Below are 21148 nucleotides of genomic sequence, written 5' to 3'. Positions count from 1 at the left end.
GTTTCATCATGTTGGCCAGGCTGGTCTTGAACTCCTGACCTCAGGTGATCCATCCGCCTTGGCCTCCCAAAGTGCTGGAATTACAGGCATGAGCTACTGCACACGGCCCGATGACCAATCTTCTGAAATAGTTTAGGAATAGACCAGGCAGAAAGCAGAATGTTCTGACACTTCTGTGGCACTGGCTCCTTAGCAAACTCTTTTCTGCATCCACTCCATTCCCCTGACTCCAGCTGCCTAGCTCTGAAAATGACCACGTATTTGCAGCACGCTGGGGTCAACAGAGGAGGCTGCTCAAGGGCAGACAGTGGATGTTGCAGCTACCACAGGTCCCAACAGACCCCCAGGCTGTTTCCCCCAAGGGAACTGAAACCACAGACATGCAGATGGAGAGAGTTCTGATCTAATTTCCTTCATTGCACCATCTGGGCATTTTGCCAAAGAGAGCTACTTCACCTGGCATCTCTGCACTCAGAAAAAAACTGATCAAAACTGATACTTTTTGCAAAAGTTATTATGTACAGATCAAATAGACTTAATGAATTGGGGAAAGACCTTTTAAAGTTAGAGAAAGTCTATTTGGTTACCATGGGAAATTCTTCTTTTTGTTGAGACGCAGTCTCGCTGTTACCCAGGCTGGAGTACAATGGCGTGACCTCAGCTCACTGCCACCTCCGCCTCCTGGGTTCAAGCGATTCTCCTGCCTCAGCCTCCCAAGTAGCTGGGACTACAGGCACCCGCCACAATGCCTGGCTAATTTTTTTGTATTTTTCGTAGAGACGGGGTTTCACTGTGTTAGCCAGGATGGTCTCGATCTCCTGACCTCGTGATCCACCCCTCTTGGCCTCCCAAAGTGCTGGGATTACAGGCATGAGCCACCGCGCCCAGCCGGGAAACTTCTTAATAGAAACGAGGTCTAGCTGTCATCTAGGCTGAAGTATAGTGCATGACAGGCTCCTCACAGCCTTGAACTCCTGAGCTCAAGCAGTCCTCCCACCTCAGCCTCCTGAGTAGCTGAGATGACAGGCACATGCCACTACACTCTGTTTTGTTTGTTTTGTTTAATTTTTTATAGAGACAAGGTCTCGCAATGTTCCCAAGGCTGGTCTCAAACTCCTGGCCTCAAGCAGTCCTCCAGTCTCAGCCTCCCAAAGTGTTGAGATTACCGGCATGAGCCACCATGCCCATCCTCGAAATTTTCTTTTAACTCACCTCCAACATTTTTGCTTATGGGCAAAAAAGCAATATATGACAAAAATAACACTAATAAGAGAAGGTAGAGAAAAGAGATTCCAAACTTCATAAAGAGCCTCTTTTGGAGTATTATAACAAAGCGCATTCAGCTGCATGAAACCAGAACCAGAGTCTTTCCCACTAAAAATAACTGCATGAGGCCAGGTGTGTGGCTCACGCCTATAATCTCAGCACTTTGGGAGGCCGAGGCGGGCGAATCACCTGAGGTCAGGAGTTCGTGACCAGCCTCGCCAATGTGGCGAAACCCCATCTCTACTAAAAATACAAAAATTAGCCAGATGTGGTAGCAGGCACCTGTAATCCCAGCTACTCGGGAGGCTGGGGCAGAGGAATCGCTTGATCCTGGGAGGAAGAAGTTACAGTGAGCTGAGATCACGCCACAGCACTCCAGCCTGGGCAACAGAGCAAGGTTCCATCTCAAAAAAAAAAAAAAAAAAAGGAAATGCATGAGAAAACAGACCAGGGCTGAAGCAGATTCGTCTTGGGTTCCCGGTACACTGTCAGCGGCCCAGGTTCCCTCTCCTCTGCTCTCCCGATGTGTACCAGATGGCTTTCTTCACACTTGTAAGACAGCTGCCAAAGCCCTGGGCATTCCATCCGCTCAAGGCAGGGGGAAGGGGAAAAGCAACAGGCAAAAGGCAGAGGCCAACTAAGTGTGCCCCCTTTCTTTTTTGAGACGAAGTCTTGCTCTGTCGTCAGGCTGAGTGCACTGGCGCGATCTTAGCTCGCTGCAACCTCTGCCTACCGGGTTCAAGCAATTCTCCTGCCTCAGCCTCCTGAGTGGCTGGGACTACAGGCACATGCCACCATACCCGGCTAATTTTTGTATTTTTAGTAGAGACGGGTTTCACTATCTTGGCCAGGATGGTCTTGATCTCCTGACCTTGTGATCCACCTGCCTCAGCCTCCCAAAGTGCTAGGATTATAGGCGTGAGCCACTGCACCCTGCCAAGTGTGCCTCCTTTCAAGGAGCCCAGTCCAGAAACTTCCACCTCAACTAGGGGAAGTCATGCTGGCAAACTTGCAAGCAAAGGCGTCTGGGAAGGTAAATAATATATCTGGGCCCCAACTACACCAAGCAAAACTGAACTGCATTAGGAAGGAAGTTGCGAAGAATGGACAATGGGTAGGCAATTAGCAGTCTCTGGCACAGGCATCAAATCCAAAGTCAGATTCCAGTAACAAGCTCTCGGTGAAAAGGATACTAGGACATGCTTCGGCAACTCCTCCTTTTTCACCAGCACAACTTACTGCACAGTTCCTCAGAGAAACTTCTTGCAACTTGCTCAGCTGACTGCATGAAAAACAGAGTTCACATGGATACGTAAGCACGTATGCTATCCACTGGCCCTTTAAAAAATTAAACACATTTCAGACATATAAAAGGGTACCAAAAATAATATACAAATACCAGTAACCACCACCCAAATTAAGAAATAAAACATTATCAAAAAAAGAGCACTACAAATATCACAAATGCAGCTGAAGTCCTCTGGGGGCCTCTCCAAACACGATTCTCCCTCTACTCCCCAGGGGTAACCTTTTTTTTTTTTTTTTTTTGAGCTGGAGTCTCGCTGTGTTGCCCAGGCTGGAGTGCAGTGGCACGATCTAGGCTCGCTGCAGCCTCCACCTCCCAGGTTCAGGTGATTCTCCTGCCTCAGCCTCCCGAGTAGCTGGGATTACAGGCGCTTGCTACCACACCCGGCTAATTTTTGCATTTTTAGTAGAGACAGGGTTTCACCATGTTGGCCAGACTGGTCTCGAACTCCTGACCTCAAGTGATCCACCCACCTCGGCCTCCCAAAGTGCTAGGATTACAGGTGTGAGCCACTGCACCCGGCCCTCCCCGGGGTAACCTTATACTTACACTACATTTGGTGTTTATTTAATCTTAAGCATTTCTTAATTTTTTTTTTTTTTTTTTTTGAGACGGAGTCTCGCTTTGTCACCCAGGCTAGAGTCCAGTGGCTGGATCTCAGCTCACTGCAAGCTCCGCCTCCCAGGTTCACGCCATTCTCCTGCCTCAGCCTCCCACGTAGCTGGGACTACAGGCGCCCGCCACCTCGCCCGGCTAGTTTTTTGTATTTTTTAGTAGAGACGGCGTTTCACCGTGTTAGCCAGGATGGTCTCGATCTCCTGACCTCGTGATCCGCCCGTCTCAGCCTCCCAAAGTGCTGGGATTACAGGCTTGAGCCACCGCGCCCGGCCATTTCTTAATATTTTTACCATATATTTCCATATCCCTAAACAAATACAGCATTTTTTAATATTCTGAAACTTGATATAAATGGTATTCTACTCCGCAGAGCCTTCTGCAGCTGACTTTTTCCTCAACAGTCTATTGTTCAGTGGTGAGATTTCACTACAGTGACACATGGAGCTCCAGGACATTCATCTTCACACCTGATAGTGTTTGTTATATGAACAGACCACAAGGAACATAGATATTCTTCTGCTGACATTTAGATTGTTCCCAACCATGCAGAAGTACACGCTATGGAGTGCTTCTTGCACTCACATGTAAAAGCCTCCCTAAAGGACTTCCTAGAAAGCGTGCCCAGCTCCAGCATGACCAGATACTTCTGGCAGCCATCTGTTAAGTGGAGAGAATCTTGTGTTTTCTATTCATGAAAAGAATCCGCATATATAATGTCTAAGAACACAGAATCTGGAACCAGACCACCTGGGTTCAAATCCCGATTCCACCATCTCCTTTGGCTTTGGAGAAGTGAATTAGCACCTCTGTGCCTCAGACTTCACACCTCTAAAAGGCCACGGTATATGCACAAGTTCACAGCGGCATTATTCCTGGTAGTCAAGAGGTGGAAGAACCCAAGTATCCATCAGCAAATGAAGGGATAAACAAAACGTGGCATGCATATACAATGCAATACTGTGCAAACTTAAAAAACAAAAGAAGGAAATTCTGACATATGCCACAATGTGGATGAACCTTGAGTGCGTTATGCTAGGTGAAATAAGCCAGTCACAAACGAACAAATACGTGGCCGGGCGTGGTGGCTCATGCCTGTAATCCTAGCACTTTGGGAGGCCAAGGTGGATGGGTCACCTGGGGTCAGGGGTTTGAGACTAGCCTGGCCAACATGGAGAGACCCCGTCTCTACTAAAAAAAAAAAAAAAATACCAAAAATTAGCCTGGCATAGTGGTGGGCACCTGTAATCCCGGCTACTCAGGAGGCTGAGACAGGAGAATCGCTTGAACCTGGGAGGGTGGAGGTTGCAGTGAGCCGAGATCACACCATTGCACTCCAGCCTGGGCAACAAGAGCGAAACTCTGTCTCAAAAAAAAAAAAAAAAAAAAAAAAAAAACACACAAAAACAAAAAAAAAGGAAAGAAAATCTAGGGTACAAAAGGCAGCAGCAGAATTCAACGGTAGAGGGTCCCAAACTTTCTCAGACCACAGGGTCCTTAGGGTTTCAGTAATTTTTTTCATGGTACTTAGGCCAAAATAAATACCTCACAGTTCCAATTAAGTATGTAGTTAGGGCCAAACAACTTAATCATTACTTATGTCCTGTCAACTCAGTGTCTGCTGGGCACTGCCCAACTTCCCAAACCCTGCAATCAGACTGGACGCCACCAACTCCATTTCCAGTTCCACACTGATTTAAGAGATACTTGCTTTTTTATAAAACAAATATTTCTATTGATGCATGATAAATGTACATAAATACTTGTGTTTTATCGCAGCAATCGCCCAAAAGCCAGCTTTGTAGGCTTATGACATCATTGAAAAGAACGACAGGAATCTCAGAAACAGCCAACTACTTCAAACTGCAGTTTGCACTGTGTCCGACAGATGTCGCTCCTTCCCCCTAAAATTTAAAATAGCCTGCCTTGCCAGGACAACTTGGCACTAAGGGTGAGGACTCAGATCTCAATCCAAGCATCACTCCAGAGCCAAAACCATCTCCAAGAGAAACCATACATACAAACAAATTTTTTAAATTTGTTTTTGATTCCTTTATTGAGTCTTTTCTTAGTGGTACGATCTCAAAGCTGGTCAGCTGGATTTTATTGAGGAGATAAGACAGTGGCTTAAAGTAGAGGTTTCAACTCCTAAAAAAAACTCCTAAAGCTACCATTAATTGCAGGATCTCATTTGTTATTCACAACAGCACTTATATCTTAGGTTTTATGTTGTAATTGAGGAAACTGAGGCTTAGAAACAGTAAGTAGCTATCTCTAACTTCTGTCAGAGCCAAAAGTGCCTTAGCTGGCGTCTGAACCCAGCCTAACTCCAACACTGGCTGCATTCCACCAAGCTGTCTCATAATTTCTGAACTGACTAATCTCTAGCCAACATACAAGATTGCTCCAGAATCTCTAAAATTTTACCTTTTCAATCAAGAAAGACACTAGCTAATGATTAAATTCAATGATACTCAAGTAGTAGGGTCATTTACAGAAAAATTCATGAGTTACATAGTTGTTCATAAACTAGGGGATGAAAATCCATTTGCAATTTGTTAATATTCTTAGAGCCCACAATATTCTCTGAAAGAGATTAACCAATAAAAAAAAAATGCTTCTTTTGGGTAAGAGATATTTGAATATTTGGGTTTTTTGTTGGTTTGTCGTTTGAGACAAGGTCTCACTATGTCACCTAGGCTGGAGTGCAGTGGTGCAATCATGGCTCACTGCAGCCTTGACCTCCTGGATTCAGGTGATCGTCCCACCTCAGCTTTCCAAATAGCTGGGACTACAGGCACGCACCACTACACCCAGCTAATTTATTTATTTATTTATTTATTTTTTGTAGATACAGGGTTTTGCCATGTTGCCCAAGCTATTTATATTTTAAATGGGAACAAGGCAAAGAACTCTAACCCCTATGAAGCATGTAGTTCTTTAAATCCAAGTAAATCAGCAGGGTAAACAGTAAAAACTGTTCATGATAGTTATGTCTTTTTTTTTTTTTTTTTTTTGAGACAGAGTCTCATTCTGCCACCCAGGCTGGAGTGCAGCTGCACGATCTCGGTTCACTGCAACGTCCACCTTCCAGGTTCAAGCGATTCTCCTGCCTCAGCCTCCCAAGTAGCTGGAATTACAGGCACATACCACCACATCTGGTTAATTGTTTGTATTTTTAGTAGAGACAGGGTTTCACCATGTTGGCCAGGCTAGTCTCAAATTCCTGGCCTTAAGAGGTAGATGTGAATCCGCCTGCCTCGGCCTCCAAAAGTACTAAGATTACAAGCATGAGCCACCGCACCCAGCCCATTTATGATACTTATATCCAAGTGGTGGCATTAGTCATACTTTTGTGTTCAATTTGTAATTGCTAAATTCTCAACAATCAAGGTATTTTGTTTTATAAAGAACAGTCCATTTGTTCCTTTTTCTAAAACTCTTGATTTATTCTGAGTTTTTTTTAATGGGGGCCATGTATGCTAAAGAGTAGATGTACCAAGAAATGTATTTATTTTCAATATTGATCCCATGTGCACTTTTATTAATAACAATAACAAAAGATAGTAAAGAAATTTACTTTAGACAGAACTATAGCTTAATTCTTTTAGAGACTGAAAGGGAATATACTGCAGGCTTCCAAGTGGCCACAAATTGATTCTCACAGTGGCCACCAGGGGTCCTTACCCAGCTGCCTCGTCCAAGTCACTCACCACAGTAGTAAGCTGCAAGGCCTGGCCAGTTCTTGTGCAGCCATGACTGGTTTTGTGTAAATATTAACTTTCTCTCTCTTTGATTCAAGCAGTTCACTGGAATGACTAGTAAGCCTCCTTGTGCAAAGTCACAATCTACAGTTTCAGAGAAAAGAGAATGTTCTCGTACAGCAGTTTTAAAGTGCATTATTTTAAGGCCGGGTGCAGTGACTCACGCCTGTAATCCCAGTGCTTTGGGAAGCCAAGGATTGCTTGAGCCCAAGAGTTGAAGACCAGCCTGGGCAACATAGCAAGATCCTGTCTGTATAAAAACAAAAATACAATACAATACAATAAAATGCATTATTTAGAGCCCATATCGCAAAATTGTGATTCAGCAGAGCTGGGATGGGACCAAAGATGCCGCATGTTTCACAGCTCCCCGGGGGATGAAGATGTGCAGCCAGAGGTGGGAACTACTCCCTACTATTAATAGATGGCACCAGCACCCTCTGTGGCATAGGGAACAATTCAGACTGCTGTTTCCATTCCCAACTTACCATCACCATGAAATAGAAAAGAACCCAAATGTCAGCCTTAGTTACTTAGTCAACACGAGATAATATGATGTGAATATTAATGATGGGCCAATAAATGTTTCAATTGCAAACTGGATAAATCTACCAATCCTGTGCTAACATAAGAATTTTAATTTCCCTAAATAATCCTTGGATTCCTCAAATTTTTATTCAGTTTCTGTGGAACCATAAACCAATTTAGAAGCAAATTCGTGAGCGTCCATGTAGAGTCATGGGTATTTAAATTCTGAACCTTAATAAAACCATAAAAGTCAGCTCTGCCATTAAAAACTCCACTTACCTTTGCTGTTTCATAAGAGAGTCAAAACCAACAGTCTCCACAGGTTTATTTCCAAGTGTAACAATTTGTTCTTTTCTATCTTCCTCTGGTCCATCTTCTAACACATAGCGGTTCTTAATTGCAGTAAGAAAGTCTGTTCCAAAATTTACCTTATTCGGACGAATAAAGGATCCTCCTGTTGGGTGCCTGGTAAGGAACAGCGAATGAAACACAAAATATTACCCACCAAGAAAGGCCACAAATGCAATGTTCTGAAGGTCTCCAAAAATTTATATATGCTAAAAAATCAAAATTAGCATAAAAGAGAATATCACATACTAAATAATATATAATCAGTATGATTGACCATAAAGGGTTATGATTTTATGCAAGCATGTTAAATCCCTCTAGATAAACTAACAAGTAATATGAAACTGATAATTCACAGTAGAAAAAACAGAACCATTCAATCCATGGGAGTGGCCAGGCATGGTGGCTCACAACTGTAATCCCAGCACTTTGGGAGCCCAAGGCGGGTGGATCACCTGAGGTCAGGAGTTCAAGACCAGCCTGGCCAACATGGCGAAACCCTCATCTCTACTAAAAATACAAAAATTAGCTCGGCATGGTGGTGCACACCTGTAGTCCCAGCTACTCGGGAGGCTAAGGCAGGAGAATTGTTTGAACCCGGGAAGTGGAGGTTGCAGTGAGCCAAGATCATGCCACTGCACTCCAGCCTGGGTGACAGAGCGAGACTCTATCTACAAAAAAAAAAAAAAAAAAAAAATTATAGGTGGATCATATACAAAATCTTTTATTTATTTATTTATTTTTTATTTATTTATTTTTTTTGGTAACAGAGCAAGACTTTGTCACTTAAAAAAAAGAAGAAGAAACAGGGAACTCTATAAATTGCTCAAAATTGTATTATAAACACTATTTCAGGCCAGGCACAGTGGCTCACAACTGTAATCCCAGCACTTTGGGAGGCCAAGGCAGGCGAATCACGAGGTCAGGAGATTGAGACCATCCTGGCTAACAAGGTGAAACCCCGTCTCTACTAAAAAATACAAAAAATTAGTCAGGCATGGTGGCGGGTGTCTGTAGTCCCAGCTGCTCAGGAGGCTGAGGCAGGAGAATGGTGTGAACCTGGGAGGCAGAGCTTGCAATGAGCCGAGATTGCACCACTGCACTCTAGCCTGGGCAACAGAGTGAGACTCCGTCTCAAAAAAAACAAAACAAATAAACAAAAAAAAACAAACACTATTTCAGCTTATAATCATTACTTTTTTTTTTTTTTTTGAGACAGAATCTCACTCTATTGCCCAGACTGGAATGCAAGGACGCAATCTTGACTCACTGCAACCTCTGCCTCCTGGGTTCAATCTACTCTCCTGCCTCAGCCTCCCAATTAGCTGGGACTACAGGCATGTGCCAATATGCCCAGGCTAATTTTTGTATTTTTAGTAGCGACAGGGTTTCACCATGTTGGCCAGGCTGGTCTTGAACTTCTGACCTTAAGTGATTCTCCAGCCTTGACCTCCCAAAGTGCTGGCATTACAGGTGTGAGCCACCAGGCCTGACCTAATTTTGTTTTTTATTTTTTTTTAAAGAAAGTGGGTCTCACTCTGTCACCTAGGCTAGAGTGCGGTGACGCAACCATAACTAACTGCAGCCTCCAATTTCCAGGGCTCAGGCAATGCTCCCTCTTCAGCCTCCCACGTAGCTAGGACAATAGGCATAAGCAACCATGTCCAGCTAACATTTTTTGTATTTTCTTTAAGAGACAACATCTCACTATGTTGCTCAGGAGACAACCATTAACTCTTGAAGAAAGAAATCAGACGTTCTTAGAAGTCACCATAATTTTGGCCAGGCACGGTGTCTCATGCCTATAATCCCAGTACTTTGGGAGGCTGAGAAGGGCAGATCACCTGAGGTCGAGAGTTCAAGACCAGCCTGACCAACAAGGAGAAACTCTATCTCTACTAAAAATACAAAATTAGCCAAGCGTGGTGGCGCATGCCTGTAATCCCAGCTACTCGAGAGGCTGAGGCAGGACAATCACTTGAACCCGGGAGGTGGAGGTTGCAATATGCCAAGATCACGCCATTGCACTCCAGCCTGGGCAACAAGAGCAAAACTCCATCTCAAAAAATAAAAATAAAAAAAGTCACCATAATTGAAAAGGATGAAAACTAGTATTTGTGATAAATTTTGTTAACATAGACATACATACAGTTTTTTCTAGGATGTGGGTTCACAGTGATGACCAGACTCTAAAAGGAACTTGTGATCCCAAAAACTTAAAACCAATCCCCACCTGGGAAGAAGTGGCCAGGAGGGAGTTAGAAACTTAGAGAGTGTGGGCCAGGTGCAGTGGCTCACCCCTATAATTCTAGCATTTTGGGAGGCTGAGGCGGGCAGATCACCTAAAGTCAGGAGTTTGAGACCACCCTGGTCAACATGGTGAAACCCTGTCTCTATTAAAAACACAAAAATTAGCCGGGCGTGGTTGCTGGTGACTGGAGTTTCGCTACTTGGAAGTATGAGGCAAGAGAATCACTTGAGCCGGGAGGTGAAGGTTGCAATGAGCCAAGATCACATCATTGCACTCTAGCCTGAGCAATAGATAGAAACTCGAGGAGGGGAGGGGAGGGGAAGGGAAACTCGGAGAGTGTGGTGTCCTGGAAGCCAATGAAGAAAGTCAACAACCATGTCCACTGCTAAAAACAGGTCAGGTAAGGTAACAGCTGAGGCCTGGCCACTGAATCCAGCAACATGAACATAACCTTTCCTACAAGCAGTCTGGGTGGGGCAATAGGGCAAAGCCCAGTGGGGGTGAGTTCCAAAGACTGGGAGGCAACTGAGCACAGCCTACCGTTGTCCTGAAGGGGCACAGGGGTCAAAGAAGGGAGACTGTTTAAGACAGGAGAAAATATCCACCTTGTATGTTGATGAAATTAATTCCGTGGAAAAGGGGGAAGCTGATTATGCAGGAAATTAAAATCTCTTTTGTAGCAAAATTAAGTCCCATAGTTCTCTCATGGCTTATACACACACATCAGTGGTTTGTTTCTGTAAGTTAAACATATTTCTTAAGTTAAAAGCCTAGTTTACTGGCTGCTCTGCCTATGGAGTAGCCATTCTTTATTCCTTTACTTTCTTAATAAATTTGCTTTCACTTTATGGATTCCCCTCAAATTCTTTCCTTTGCAAGATTCTAGAACCCTCTCTTGGGGTCTGGATCAGGCCCCTTTCCGGTAACATCTCTCTGGCGAACCACAGAAAGGATAATACTGAGGAGACCCGCCCCCCAGCCCAAAGGAAATAAGACTGCAGCACTGACTGGGTGACCTTGGGACACAATTGGAGAAACTGGTTATTTTACCAAGGTTTTAACTGGAATGGTGTGTGTTCCTTTAAGGAATCAAACTTGGCTTATAGAGTCAATAAAAGCCCCTTGGGAAAACTGGCCTCATTCCTTGTCTACACAGTTCCTGACCTGTGTCCCACAGGCCTATGGAACACAAAAGAATGATCCCACCTATTCCTGTGAACCAACCAGTGATCTCTGGCTGCTGCTCAGAAGAAACAAGAGAGATGGGTAATGTTATTCTAATTCTGGGCACATATTGGAATTGGCTAGTGACTACTTATTAGCTTGATTTCAACAACTGCGCAGTTCATGGAAAACCTTCTAATTTAGTTTACTTGGGATAATTTTACTTTTTTCATTTTGCTGTTGTGAAATATATTGCTGTGATTATACTCTTTGTGTAGGAATGCAGGATAAGCTTACTAAATGTTTTCTTAAACTGAACACTTAGTAATCTTCCAGATATCACCTTTTGTCGGAACTCAAGAGTTAAGAATGGCCTTCGCCATACCAACGCTTTTGAACTGAGCTCCTCTCTACCCTGAATGCAAGAGACCCAACAGTTAGGCAGGGACATCATCACCCCTGTTCAGCATAAAGAAGTTACAGAAGGTGAATCTTCATCCCTCTGCAACCCTTAGGATTAGGGTTTTCTTATAAAAGGAAGGGGGGAAATATGTCAGAGATGTCTGAACCAGAGCAACTCCATCTTGAATAGGTGCTGGTTAAAATAAGGCTGAGACCTACCAGGCTGCATTCCAGTTTGTTAGGCATTCTAAGTCTCAGGATGAGATAGGAGGTCGGCACAAGATACAGGTCATTAAAGACCTTGCTGATGAAACAGCATGCAGTAAAGAAGCCAGCTAAAACCCACCAAAACCAAGACGGAGATTACAGTGACATCTGGTCATCCTCACTGCTACACTCCCACCAGCGCCATGACAGTTTACAAATGCCATGGCAACATCAAGAAGTTACCCTACATGGTCTTAAAAGGTGAGGCATGAATAATCCATCCCTTGTTTAGCATATCATCAAGAAATAACCATAGAAATGGGCACCCAGTAGTCCTCAGGACTGTTCTGCCTATGGAGTAGCCATTCGTTATTCCTTTATTATTATTATTATTATTTTTTTGGAGACGGAGTCTCACTCTGTTGCCCAGGCTGGAGTGCAGTGGTGTGATCTTGGCTCACTGCAACCTCAGCCTCCCGGGTTGAAGCATTTCTCCTGCCTCAGCCTCCTGAGTAGCTGGGATTACAGGCGTGCAACACCACGCCTGGCTAATTTTTGTATTTTTATAAATACAAGAGAAAAGGTAGAGAAAAGGTCTCACCATGTTGGCCTGGCCGGTCTCGAACTCTTAACCTCAGGTTATCTACTTGCCTTGGCTTCCCAAAGTGCTGGAAGTACAAGTAAGCCACCGCACCTGGCCCTTTTACTTTCTTAATAAACTTGCTTTCTCCTAAAAAAATCCTAGTTAACATATATGTTCTTAAAACCAGGGGTGGGGATGGGGGAACAGGGATGGAGGCAATACAAACACAAACCAGGGTTCAACTCCTGGCTGATTACTTACTAGCTATGTGACCTCAGGCAGCTGAATTTACACCTCAACCTAAATTACCTCATCTATAAAGCCCTCTCAAAAGAGCTTATTTATAAAGATTAAATAAGCCATCTACTTTATTGCCTGGCACAAGCACTAACTGCCCTTTATGTATAGTTACTGCATCTGATATAATAGTACTGAAAATAAACTGGCCAGGTGTGGCAGCTTACTTCAGGAAGCCGAGGCTGGAGGATCCCTTGAGACCAGGAGTTTGAGACCAGCCTGGACAACAGAGCGAGACCCCTTCTCTACAAAAAAAATTTAAACATTAGCCAGGCATGGTGGTGTGCACCTATAGTCCCAGCTACTCAGGAGGCTGAGGCAAGAAGATCATTTGAGTCTAGGAGTTCACAGTTCCAGTGAGCTAGGATTGCACCACGCCACTCTGGTCTGGGGAATACAGTGAGACCCTGTCTCAAAAAAAAAAAAAAAAAAAAAAAAACTCACGCCTGTAATCCCAGCACTTTGGGAGGCCGAGGCAGGTGAATCACTTGAGGTCAGGAGTTCGAGACCGGCCTGGCCCTCATGTTGAAACCCCATCTCTACTAAAAACGCAAAAAATTAGCCAGGCATGCTAGCAGGTGCCTGTAATCCCAGTTACTCGGGACGCTGAGGCAGGAGAATCACTTGAACCCGGGAGGCGGAGGTTGTGGTGAGCTGAGATCACGCCACTGCACTCCAGCCTGGGCAACAAGAGTGAAACTACGTCTAAAAACAAACAAACAAACAAACAAACAAACAAACAAAACCCCACATATTTTGAAATACTGAGATAAGTCAAACGTCATACTCTCTAAACCTAGCCAATGGCTCTCAAACTTGTTCAGACAAGCTCCCGACCTATCCATACCATCATAATGACATAATTTCATCATATGAAGTATGTACAATTTACTAGCAGAAAATATCAATATATACAAGAAAAAGTCACATAAATCTCAGGTATAAAGTTGTTACCTGTTTCAGTTACCTATTGCTGCATAAAAACTCCCCAAAGCACAGTGGCTTAAAACGTTAAGGTGATACTCGGTACAGTTCTCTGGGTCAGCTTTGCTGAGCTTTGTTGTTCTGATTCATGTGTTGTCAGCTGTGGTCACCCACGTGACTGCATTCAGTTGGGAGCTGGCTGAGGCTGAACCATCCAAGATGGCTCAACTCAGATTTCGGCACCTGAGTGGAGGTAGCTGGAATGGCGACAGTCTGGCTGGACCCCTGTTCCCAACAGGGTTAGACTTAGCTCAGATGATGACTGGCTTCCAAGAGAGTGAAAACAGAAACTGCAAGGCCTCTTAAAGGCTAATCCCAGAACTACTGATACAACATCATTGCACTTACTTACCAGAGCATGTCATGGGCTAGCCTAGACTCAGAGAAAGAGGAATTACACTCCGCCTCTTCATGGGAGAAGCAGCATGCATGAATAAGGATGGGAAGCATTACTGGCAGCCATCTTTGGTGACAATATACCACACCTACCCCTCCCCACCAAAAAACGGATGCCACGTTGGGCAAGCTTAGATGTGTCCATCTAGCCACCCAGGCCCAGCAGTTTCACCTCCATGAACAGGACAAGGCTAAGTTCAGGGGAAGGCAAGGGACATCCTCTGCCATATGCTAACATGGGCTCAAAGGACAGTGTGGCCTGGCCTAGGTGAGGTAAAGAGCAAGATCTTAGCATCCCCCACCATAGAATTTGCCATCTGGATAAACAAGGCCACATCTGCACAGCAGAGACAACCACACCTGAACTCCTTCAAGTCACAGAAAAGTGGGGAGAAACAAAACAAATGATTATTTTAAAATCTGTGAGCAAAATCTTCCAAGATGTACGGTATGCAGCAATAGCTAACTGAGACAGATGAGGAAGGTGGATTGCTATTTTCACTAACTTCTTATCAAAATTCAACATTATCTTTACTCATAAATTCAGGCAACAAACTAGAGTAAGATTTATAGCATTTTGTCACCAATGGAAATCAAAGATATTTTCCTATTTACACTTGTGGCAGATATTTTTTTAAAAGATCACTTATTCTCATGATTGCTTCAAAATTCAGTAGTTATTAGACCCACTGGTAGATCTTATCATTTAATATTATTTAATAAAGATTAATAATAAAAAATACTTAATATATTACTATAGCAATTTTCCCATGCATATTCTATGTATACATCAATTTTTTAAAAAATATTTTGATTACTATATTTCAACATAACTGATTTTCTTTGTAATATATTTATTTCCTGCTTTTAAAAGTATTATTTTATGCCCGCCAAAAGGATCCACAGCACAAAAAAAGTCCCTGATCTTGAGTATATTCTGAAAAGATGTGGAATCTGAGCTGGGTCTTTAAGGATGAGTAGGAGTTTGATGAAAAAAACAAAAAAAGGAGCTGTGCTTTTGTCCTGCCAGAGGCATCAAACAGGATCCTACATAGAAAACAAAAAATAGCAGAGCAAAAGCAGTGCCACTGAAAATTAAACATTTATGAAAGCTGTAACATTTTCAATAAGGTTTTATGGTTTAAACAGAGGCGCTTTCTGAAGGAAATTACAAAGATCACTTTTAGGTAATCTCTTTTTTTTATTTACATTTTTGGTAGAGATGGGGTCTCACTATGTTGACCAGGCTGGTCTCAAACTCCTGGCCCAAGTGATCCTTCCCCGTAGGCCTCCCATAGTACTGGGATTATAGGCTTAAGCCACTGTGCCCGGCCTCCTTTAATTTTCTAGTATGGCAACATACAAATAGATCTTGTGTTTACTATTAATTATTAATGTTAAACACTTTATGTGAAAGAAGGTGAAATAAATCCTCAGGCACGTTACTAGGTGTTAGAAAAATAGCTCCAGACAATTTGTATTTGTTTGCTTATATACCTTAATCTATGAAAATGTGTACGAATAAGTTTTGTATCTAATAAACTGTTTCTAGAGTCTCATTAATAAAATAGATTTTGTTTTATGAAATAGTGAGATCTGAAATTTTAGAAATTGAATTTCATACTGAAATAAAATGTATGAAATAGTATTGGTTTTCCTTAGAGGAGTAACATGGGGGTGGTGGAACTAGAAATAGAAAAATGTATTTTAAAACATTATTTGATTTCAGTGACAAAGTGTAAGAGCTCAACTAATATATTTATAATAATGATAAATGAGAAAATAATGCAAAACAAAAATACCATGGTTTGCATTTCTGTCCTAAATTTACACTTTTGATTTATTTATTTATTTATTTATTTTTATTTGAGATGGAGTCTCTCTCTGTCACCCAGGCTGGAGTGCAGTGGCATGATCTCAGCTCACTGCAACCTCTGTCTCCTGGGTTCAAGCGATTCTCGTGCCTCAGCCTCCCAAGTAGCTGGAATTACAGGCGCCCGCCACCACACCTGGCTAATTTTTGCATTTTTAGTAGAGACGGGGTTTCGTCATGTTGGACAGGCTGGTCTCGAACTCCTGACCTCAAGTGCTCCACCCACTTCAGCTTCCCAAAGTGCTGGGATTACAGGCTTGAGCCACGGTGCCAGGCCCTAAATCTACACTTTTTGAAACAGTAGTAATAAACAAGTTTTAAAACCATGGTAAAAAACAAGAAGTCATGAAGAGCTCTTTATTACTGTTGAGTTGAGTTGCAGGCAGATGATAGGAGAGTTAGGAATGGTGTTAGGTAGTTGCAAAACGGATGCTATGCCCTTTACAGATCAAAGACTAACACTAAAGATCAATATTTTCTGGGACATTTCCAGCAGGTTTCTCAGAAAACAAAACAGCCTCAACAAATAATGAAAAATCCTAGCTGAATGGGTGCCCATCAATAACAACAAATCTCCAAGAGGTAAACTATAATAATTTACATGGACTCCACTGAGATTCTAGATTAACATATTAAGAAACTGTATCCAAACACTGAAATTCTAAACCATGTCTAAAGAGAAAAATGTTGGTGAGGAGAAGAACACAGGGAGGGGTGTCCAAAAACGTTTCTCTTGGAAGCATTTGGCCTGTTCAGGTTCCTTCCTCATTCTGCCCACCAATTACACACGCTGCTGGCAAAATCATCATCCTGACCCATGGCCCTTGTGGAAACAGGATGTGCTCGTAAAACCCAGTTATCAAGATTCACTCTGTCCTATGTCCCCATCAGGATTACCAGATAAAATCGAAGATGCTCAGTTAAGCTTGTATATCAGATAAACAGCAAATCATTTTTAAGTAAGTATGCCCCCATGCATGTCTCACACCAAAAAAAAAAAAAAAGAAGAAAGAAAAAAAAAATAACTGCTGTTTATCTGAAATCCAAAGTTCCCTATGCATTTGGTATTTTTGTTTGCTGAATCTGGCAATACTACACAAAGGTAAAGGGTCCCCAACAGACTCCTAGACTTCCATAGTAAGCTTCTTTCTTGTTGGAGCTTTGGATACAAGCTACTGGAAAAGGCCAGGTTTCTGGGGAGTTCCTAATAAATGTTGTTGACCTTGATACCCTGTTTCAGGAATGTTTAGTGTTCAGCAAGGTTGCATAACTAGCTGTTCATCATGAGAGGAGAACTCAGCTTTCCTGCAGTGCTTAGTGCTGTAACATCTAAAGAGTTGACCCAGTGAGTTTGTTTTCCCGTGAATAAAACAGTGCAGTAGATAAGCACCTTGCTGTAGACTGCTCTTTTTGTTTGCTTCTCTCATCAGCTGAATTTAATATTCACCTCGACTGCTCTTGCGTTGACACAATTATGATTTTGCTCTGATTCAAGAAAGCCTTCCAAAAATGAAGCAGAGAGACCACCTTTTTGAACAGAGATACGCTCTGCCCACATACTATCATTACATTTCCTGATTTAAAAAAAAAAAAACTTCTAACACATTACACCATACCAAGGGAATATTTTATACCAATCCATTATTGCTCAGCCAAGATCCTCAAAATGCTTTACAACAGGCTTATGACACACAAAAGATGAATAAATCAAGGGCTTTCTTTTTTTAGTTTAATTTTTCATTTTTGTGGGTATACACAATATTTTGATACAGGCACACCATGTGTAACAATCACATCAGGGTGAATGGGGTATTCGTCACCTCAAATATTTATCCTTTCTTTCCAACACTTATCCTTTATTTCTAGGGCTTTATTTCTTAAATTGTCAACCATCCGTTTCCTAAGATGTCCATTATCACAGACATATCCTCTCTGATGCTAAGTATTAAAGCTAGATTCTGCTCCCTAGTGCTGAAGAAAAGTCACATTTTAAGATTTATTTCTCACCAGAAAAGAGAACTCCTATCATTGCTTGGAAACAGAAGCACTGAAATAAAAGGTGAGTGGGCAGAATACCGACACACAAAGTTCTGTTCAAAGCATTCTCTTCAGTTTAGGTTGAAAGGAAAAAAACTGAAAATCACTCTGCTGTCTAGGGACAAGGTGACAAGGTCAAGAGGATTTCAAGGTTACTTATCATATTTCGACCCCTCAACTCCCCCAAAAGACAAGAAGTAGAGAGCAGGAGTACCTAGGAAGGACACAGGTGACTGGTGCATGGCCATAAATCTTGGATAAATCTTGTGAAAGTTGATTACAGAAACTGGGTCATTCTTGTCATACGCAACTAAATCAGAGTCAAGGGGCCAAGGGGAAAAAGTACTCGGGGCACACAGCACCTGCTCCAAGAATTCAGTTTATTACAAGCCCAGCTGCTGAAACTGCCTGTTGTAACCTGAAGCCAGTTTTATTTAATAGTTACTAAAACAATCTGCTCTGACTCTAAGACTGATCTTACCCACCACTGCCACTCACCGATCAGAGCTTGCTAGCCAGCTCTCCAAAACTTTACTAGTGCCAGTGAACTTTCTTTCAGAATAGTATGTAACATTTCTCCTTTTTATAAAAGGTACTAGGCAGGGCACGGTGGGTCACACCTGTAATCCTAGCACTTTAGGAGGCCGAGGCAGGAGGATCACTTGAGCCCAGGAGTTCGAGACCAGCCTGGGCAAAATAGGGAGTCTCCATCTCTACAAAAAAATCAAAAAATGAAGTGGGAGAACTGCTTGGGCGTAGGAGGTTGAGGCTGCAATAAGCCATGATTGTGCCACTGTACTACTACCTGGGTGACAGAGCAAGACCTTGTGTCAAAAGAAAAAAAAAGGGCCAGGTGCAGTGGCTCACGCCTGTAATCCCAGCACTTTGGGAGGCCAAGGCGGGCAGATCACCTGAGGTCGGGAGTTTGAGACCAGCCTGACCAACATGGAGAAATCCTGTCTAAAAATACAAAATTAGCTGGGCATGGGGGCGCATGCCTATAATCCCAGCTACTCCAAAGGCTGAGGCAGGAGAATCGCTTGAACCTGGGAGGGGGAGGTTGCAGTGAGCCGAGATCACGCCATTGCACTCCAGCCAGGGCAACAAGAATGAAACTCCATCTCAAAAAAAAAAAAAAAAACACGAAGGCCAGGAGCGATGGCTCACGCCTGTAATCCCAACACTTTGGGAGGCTGAGGTGGGTGGATCACAAGGTCAGGAGTTCGAGACCAGTCTGGGCAATATGGTGAAACCCCATCTCTACTAAAAATACAAAAATTAGCCGGGCGTGGTGTAGTCCCAGCTACTCAGGAGGCTGAGGCAGGAGAATCGCTTGAACCCGGGAGGCAGAGGTTGCAGTGAGCCGAGATCGTGCAACTGCACTCCAGCCTGGGCGACTGAGCGAGACTCCTTCTTATAAAAAAGAAAAAAGTCCACTGTTCTCTTTGTTCTTTGGATATACCAAAGACTAGTCTATGTGTATGCCCTGAACTGCAATTCTTGCTTCCCAAATAAAATGTTACATTTAGACATTCATCTACACATTTTATTTTTATTTTGACACTGTAAACCACTATTAATTGCTAACATTACAGATATTAATTATGAGTAATAATAGCTGAGGAGATTACTATATTTACCTTAGGTTACAAAAGAGATCAGAGAAACTAAAAACCAACATGAAATCATCAAACTCTAAAGGACCAGTTAAATTCCAGTAGTCTAGACCAGTGGTTCTCCACCACTTCAGATGCAATGATCTCTTTTGTACTGCCCCAAAAATATCCTGAAACGGAATTCACAGCCAACATCACCTACCCATATAATTTTTTAATGTCAACAAAGTGCCTATTTAAATTTTTAAAAGTTATTTATAATAAGATAATATGTATTTCAATTACGTGAATGTTTTGGCATGACAACACTAGAAGACATAATGAAGTAAGCAGTTATTCCAAGGCTAAGAATCAGAATACAGTCCTGTACCACATAATGATGTGTAGGTCAACAGCAGACTGCATATACTACAGAGGTCCCATAATCACACTGGAGCTGAAAAATTCCTATCTCCTAGTGAAGCTGTAGCTGTCTTAATGCTGTAGTACAACATATTACTCTTGTTTGTGGTGATGCTAATGTAAACAAGCCTACTGTGCTGCCAGTCATATAAAAGTATAGCACATACTATTATGGACAGTATATAATATTTGATAATTATAATAAATGGCTATGTTACTAGTTTAAGTGTTCAATATACTATACTTTTTATCATTATTTTAGAGTGTACTCTTCTTATTTTTTCTTTTTTTTTTTTTTTGAGACAGTTTCACTCTGCCGACCAAGGTGGAGTGCAATGGTGCGATCTCAGCTCACTGCAACCTCCACCTCCCAGGTTCAAGTGATTCTCATGCCTCAATCTTCCCAGTAGCTGGGATTATAGGTGCGTGCCACCATGCCCAGCTAATTTTTTCTGTTTTTAGTAGAGACGGGTTTCACCATGTTGGCCAGGCTGGTCTCAAACTCTTGACCTCAGGTGATCCTCCTGCCTCAGCCTCCCAAAGTGCTGGGATTACAGGCATGAGTCACTGCACCCAGTAAACTCCTACTTATTTGGAAAAAAAAAAAAGTAAATTGTAAACTACTACCCTCAGGCAGGTCCTTCAGGAGGTATTCTGGAAGAAGGTTCAGATCCAGTGCAGTGGCTCATGCCTATAATCCCAGCACTTTGGGAAGCTGAGGTGGGCGGATCACCTGAGATCAGGAGTTCGAGATCAGAATGGTCAACATGGCGAAACCTCGCCTCTACTAAAAATACAAAAATTAGCCAGGCGTGGTGACATGCACCTGTAGTCCCAGCTACTCGGGAGACTGAGGCCGAAGAATCGCTTGAACCTGGGAGGCAGAGGTTGCAGTGAGCCAAGATCGTGCCACTGCACCCCAGCCTGGGTGACAGAGTGAGACTCCGTCTCAAAAAAAACAAAATTAAATTAAATTTTAAAAAAGTGCCAGGCATGGTGGCTCACGCCTATAAGGCTCACTCGGGAGGCTGAGGCAAGAGAATCGTTGGAACTCGGGCAGTGCAGTGAGCCGAGATCATGCCACTGCACTCCAGCCTGGATGACAGAGC

At 42.8% G+C, this 21148-nt stretch overlaps 1 protein-coding gene across 5 annotated transcripts in view; it reads right to left on the bottom strand.

Moving 5' to 3' along the window:
• The window catches only part of TBCE (tubulin folding cofactor E), a 79847-nt gene that overhangs the window by 25179 nt on the left and 33520 nt on the right, over window positions 1-21148 (bottom strand). For all 5 annotated transcript variants that reach the window (XM_050769979.1, XM_050769967.1, XM_050769959.1 and 2 more), the window contains exons 4-5: window positions 7759-7944; window positions 2460-2548 (exon numbers count right to left, since the gene is read on the bottom strand). In XM_050769979.1, coding sequence (XP_050625936.1) covers window positions 2460-2548; window positions 7759-7944 — 275 coding nt within the window. The remainder of the gene's footprint in view (window positions 1-2459; window positions 2549-7758; window positions 7945-21148) is intronic.

Source organism: Macaca thibetana, chromosome 1 (genome assembly GCF_024542745.1).
Source record: "Macaca thibetana thibetana isolate TM-01 chromosome 1, ASM2454274v1, whole genome shotgun sequence".
NCBI classification, from domain to species: Eukaryota; Metazoa; Chordata; class Mammalia; order Primates; family Cercopithecidae; genus Macaca; species Macaca thibetana.
The sequence above is the reverse complement of the archived record's forward strand: the minus strand, read 5'-3'. Positions and strand labels throughout refer to the sequence as shown.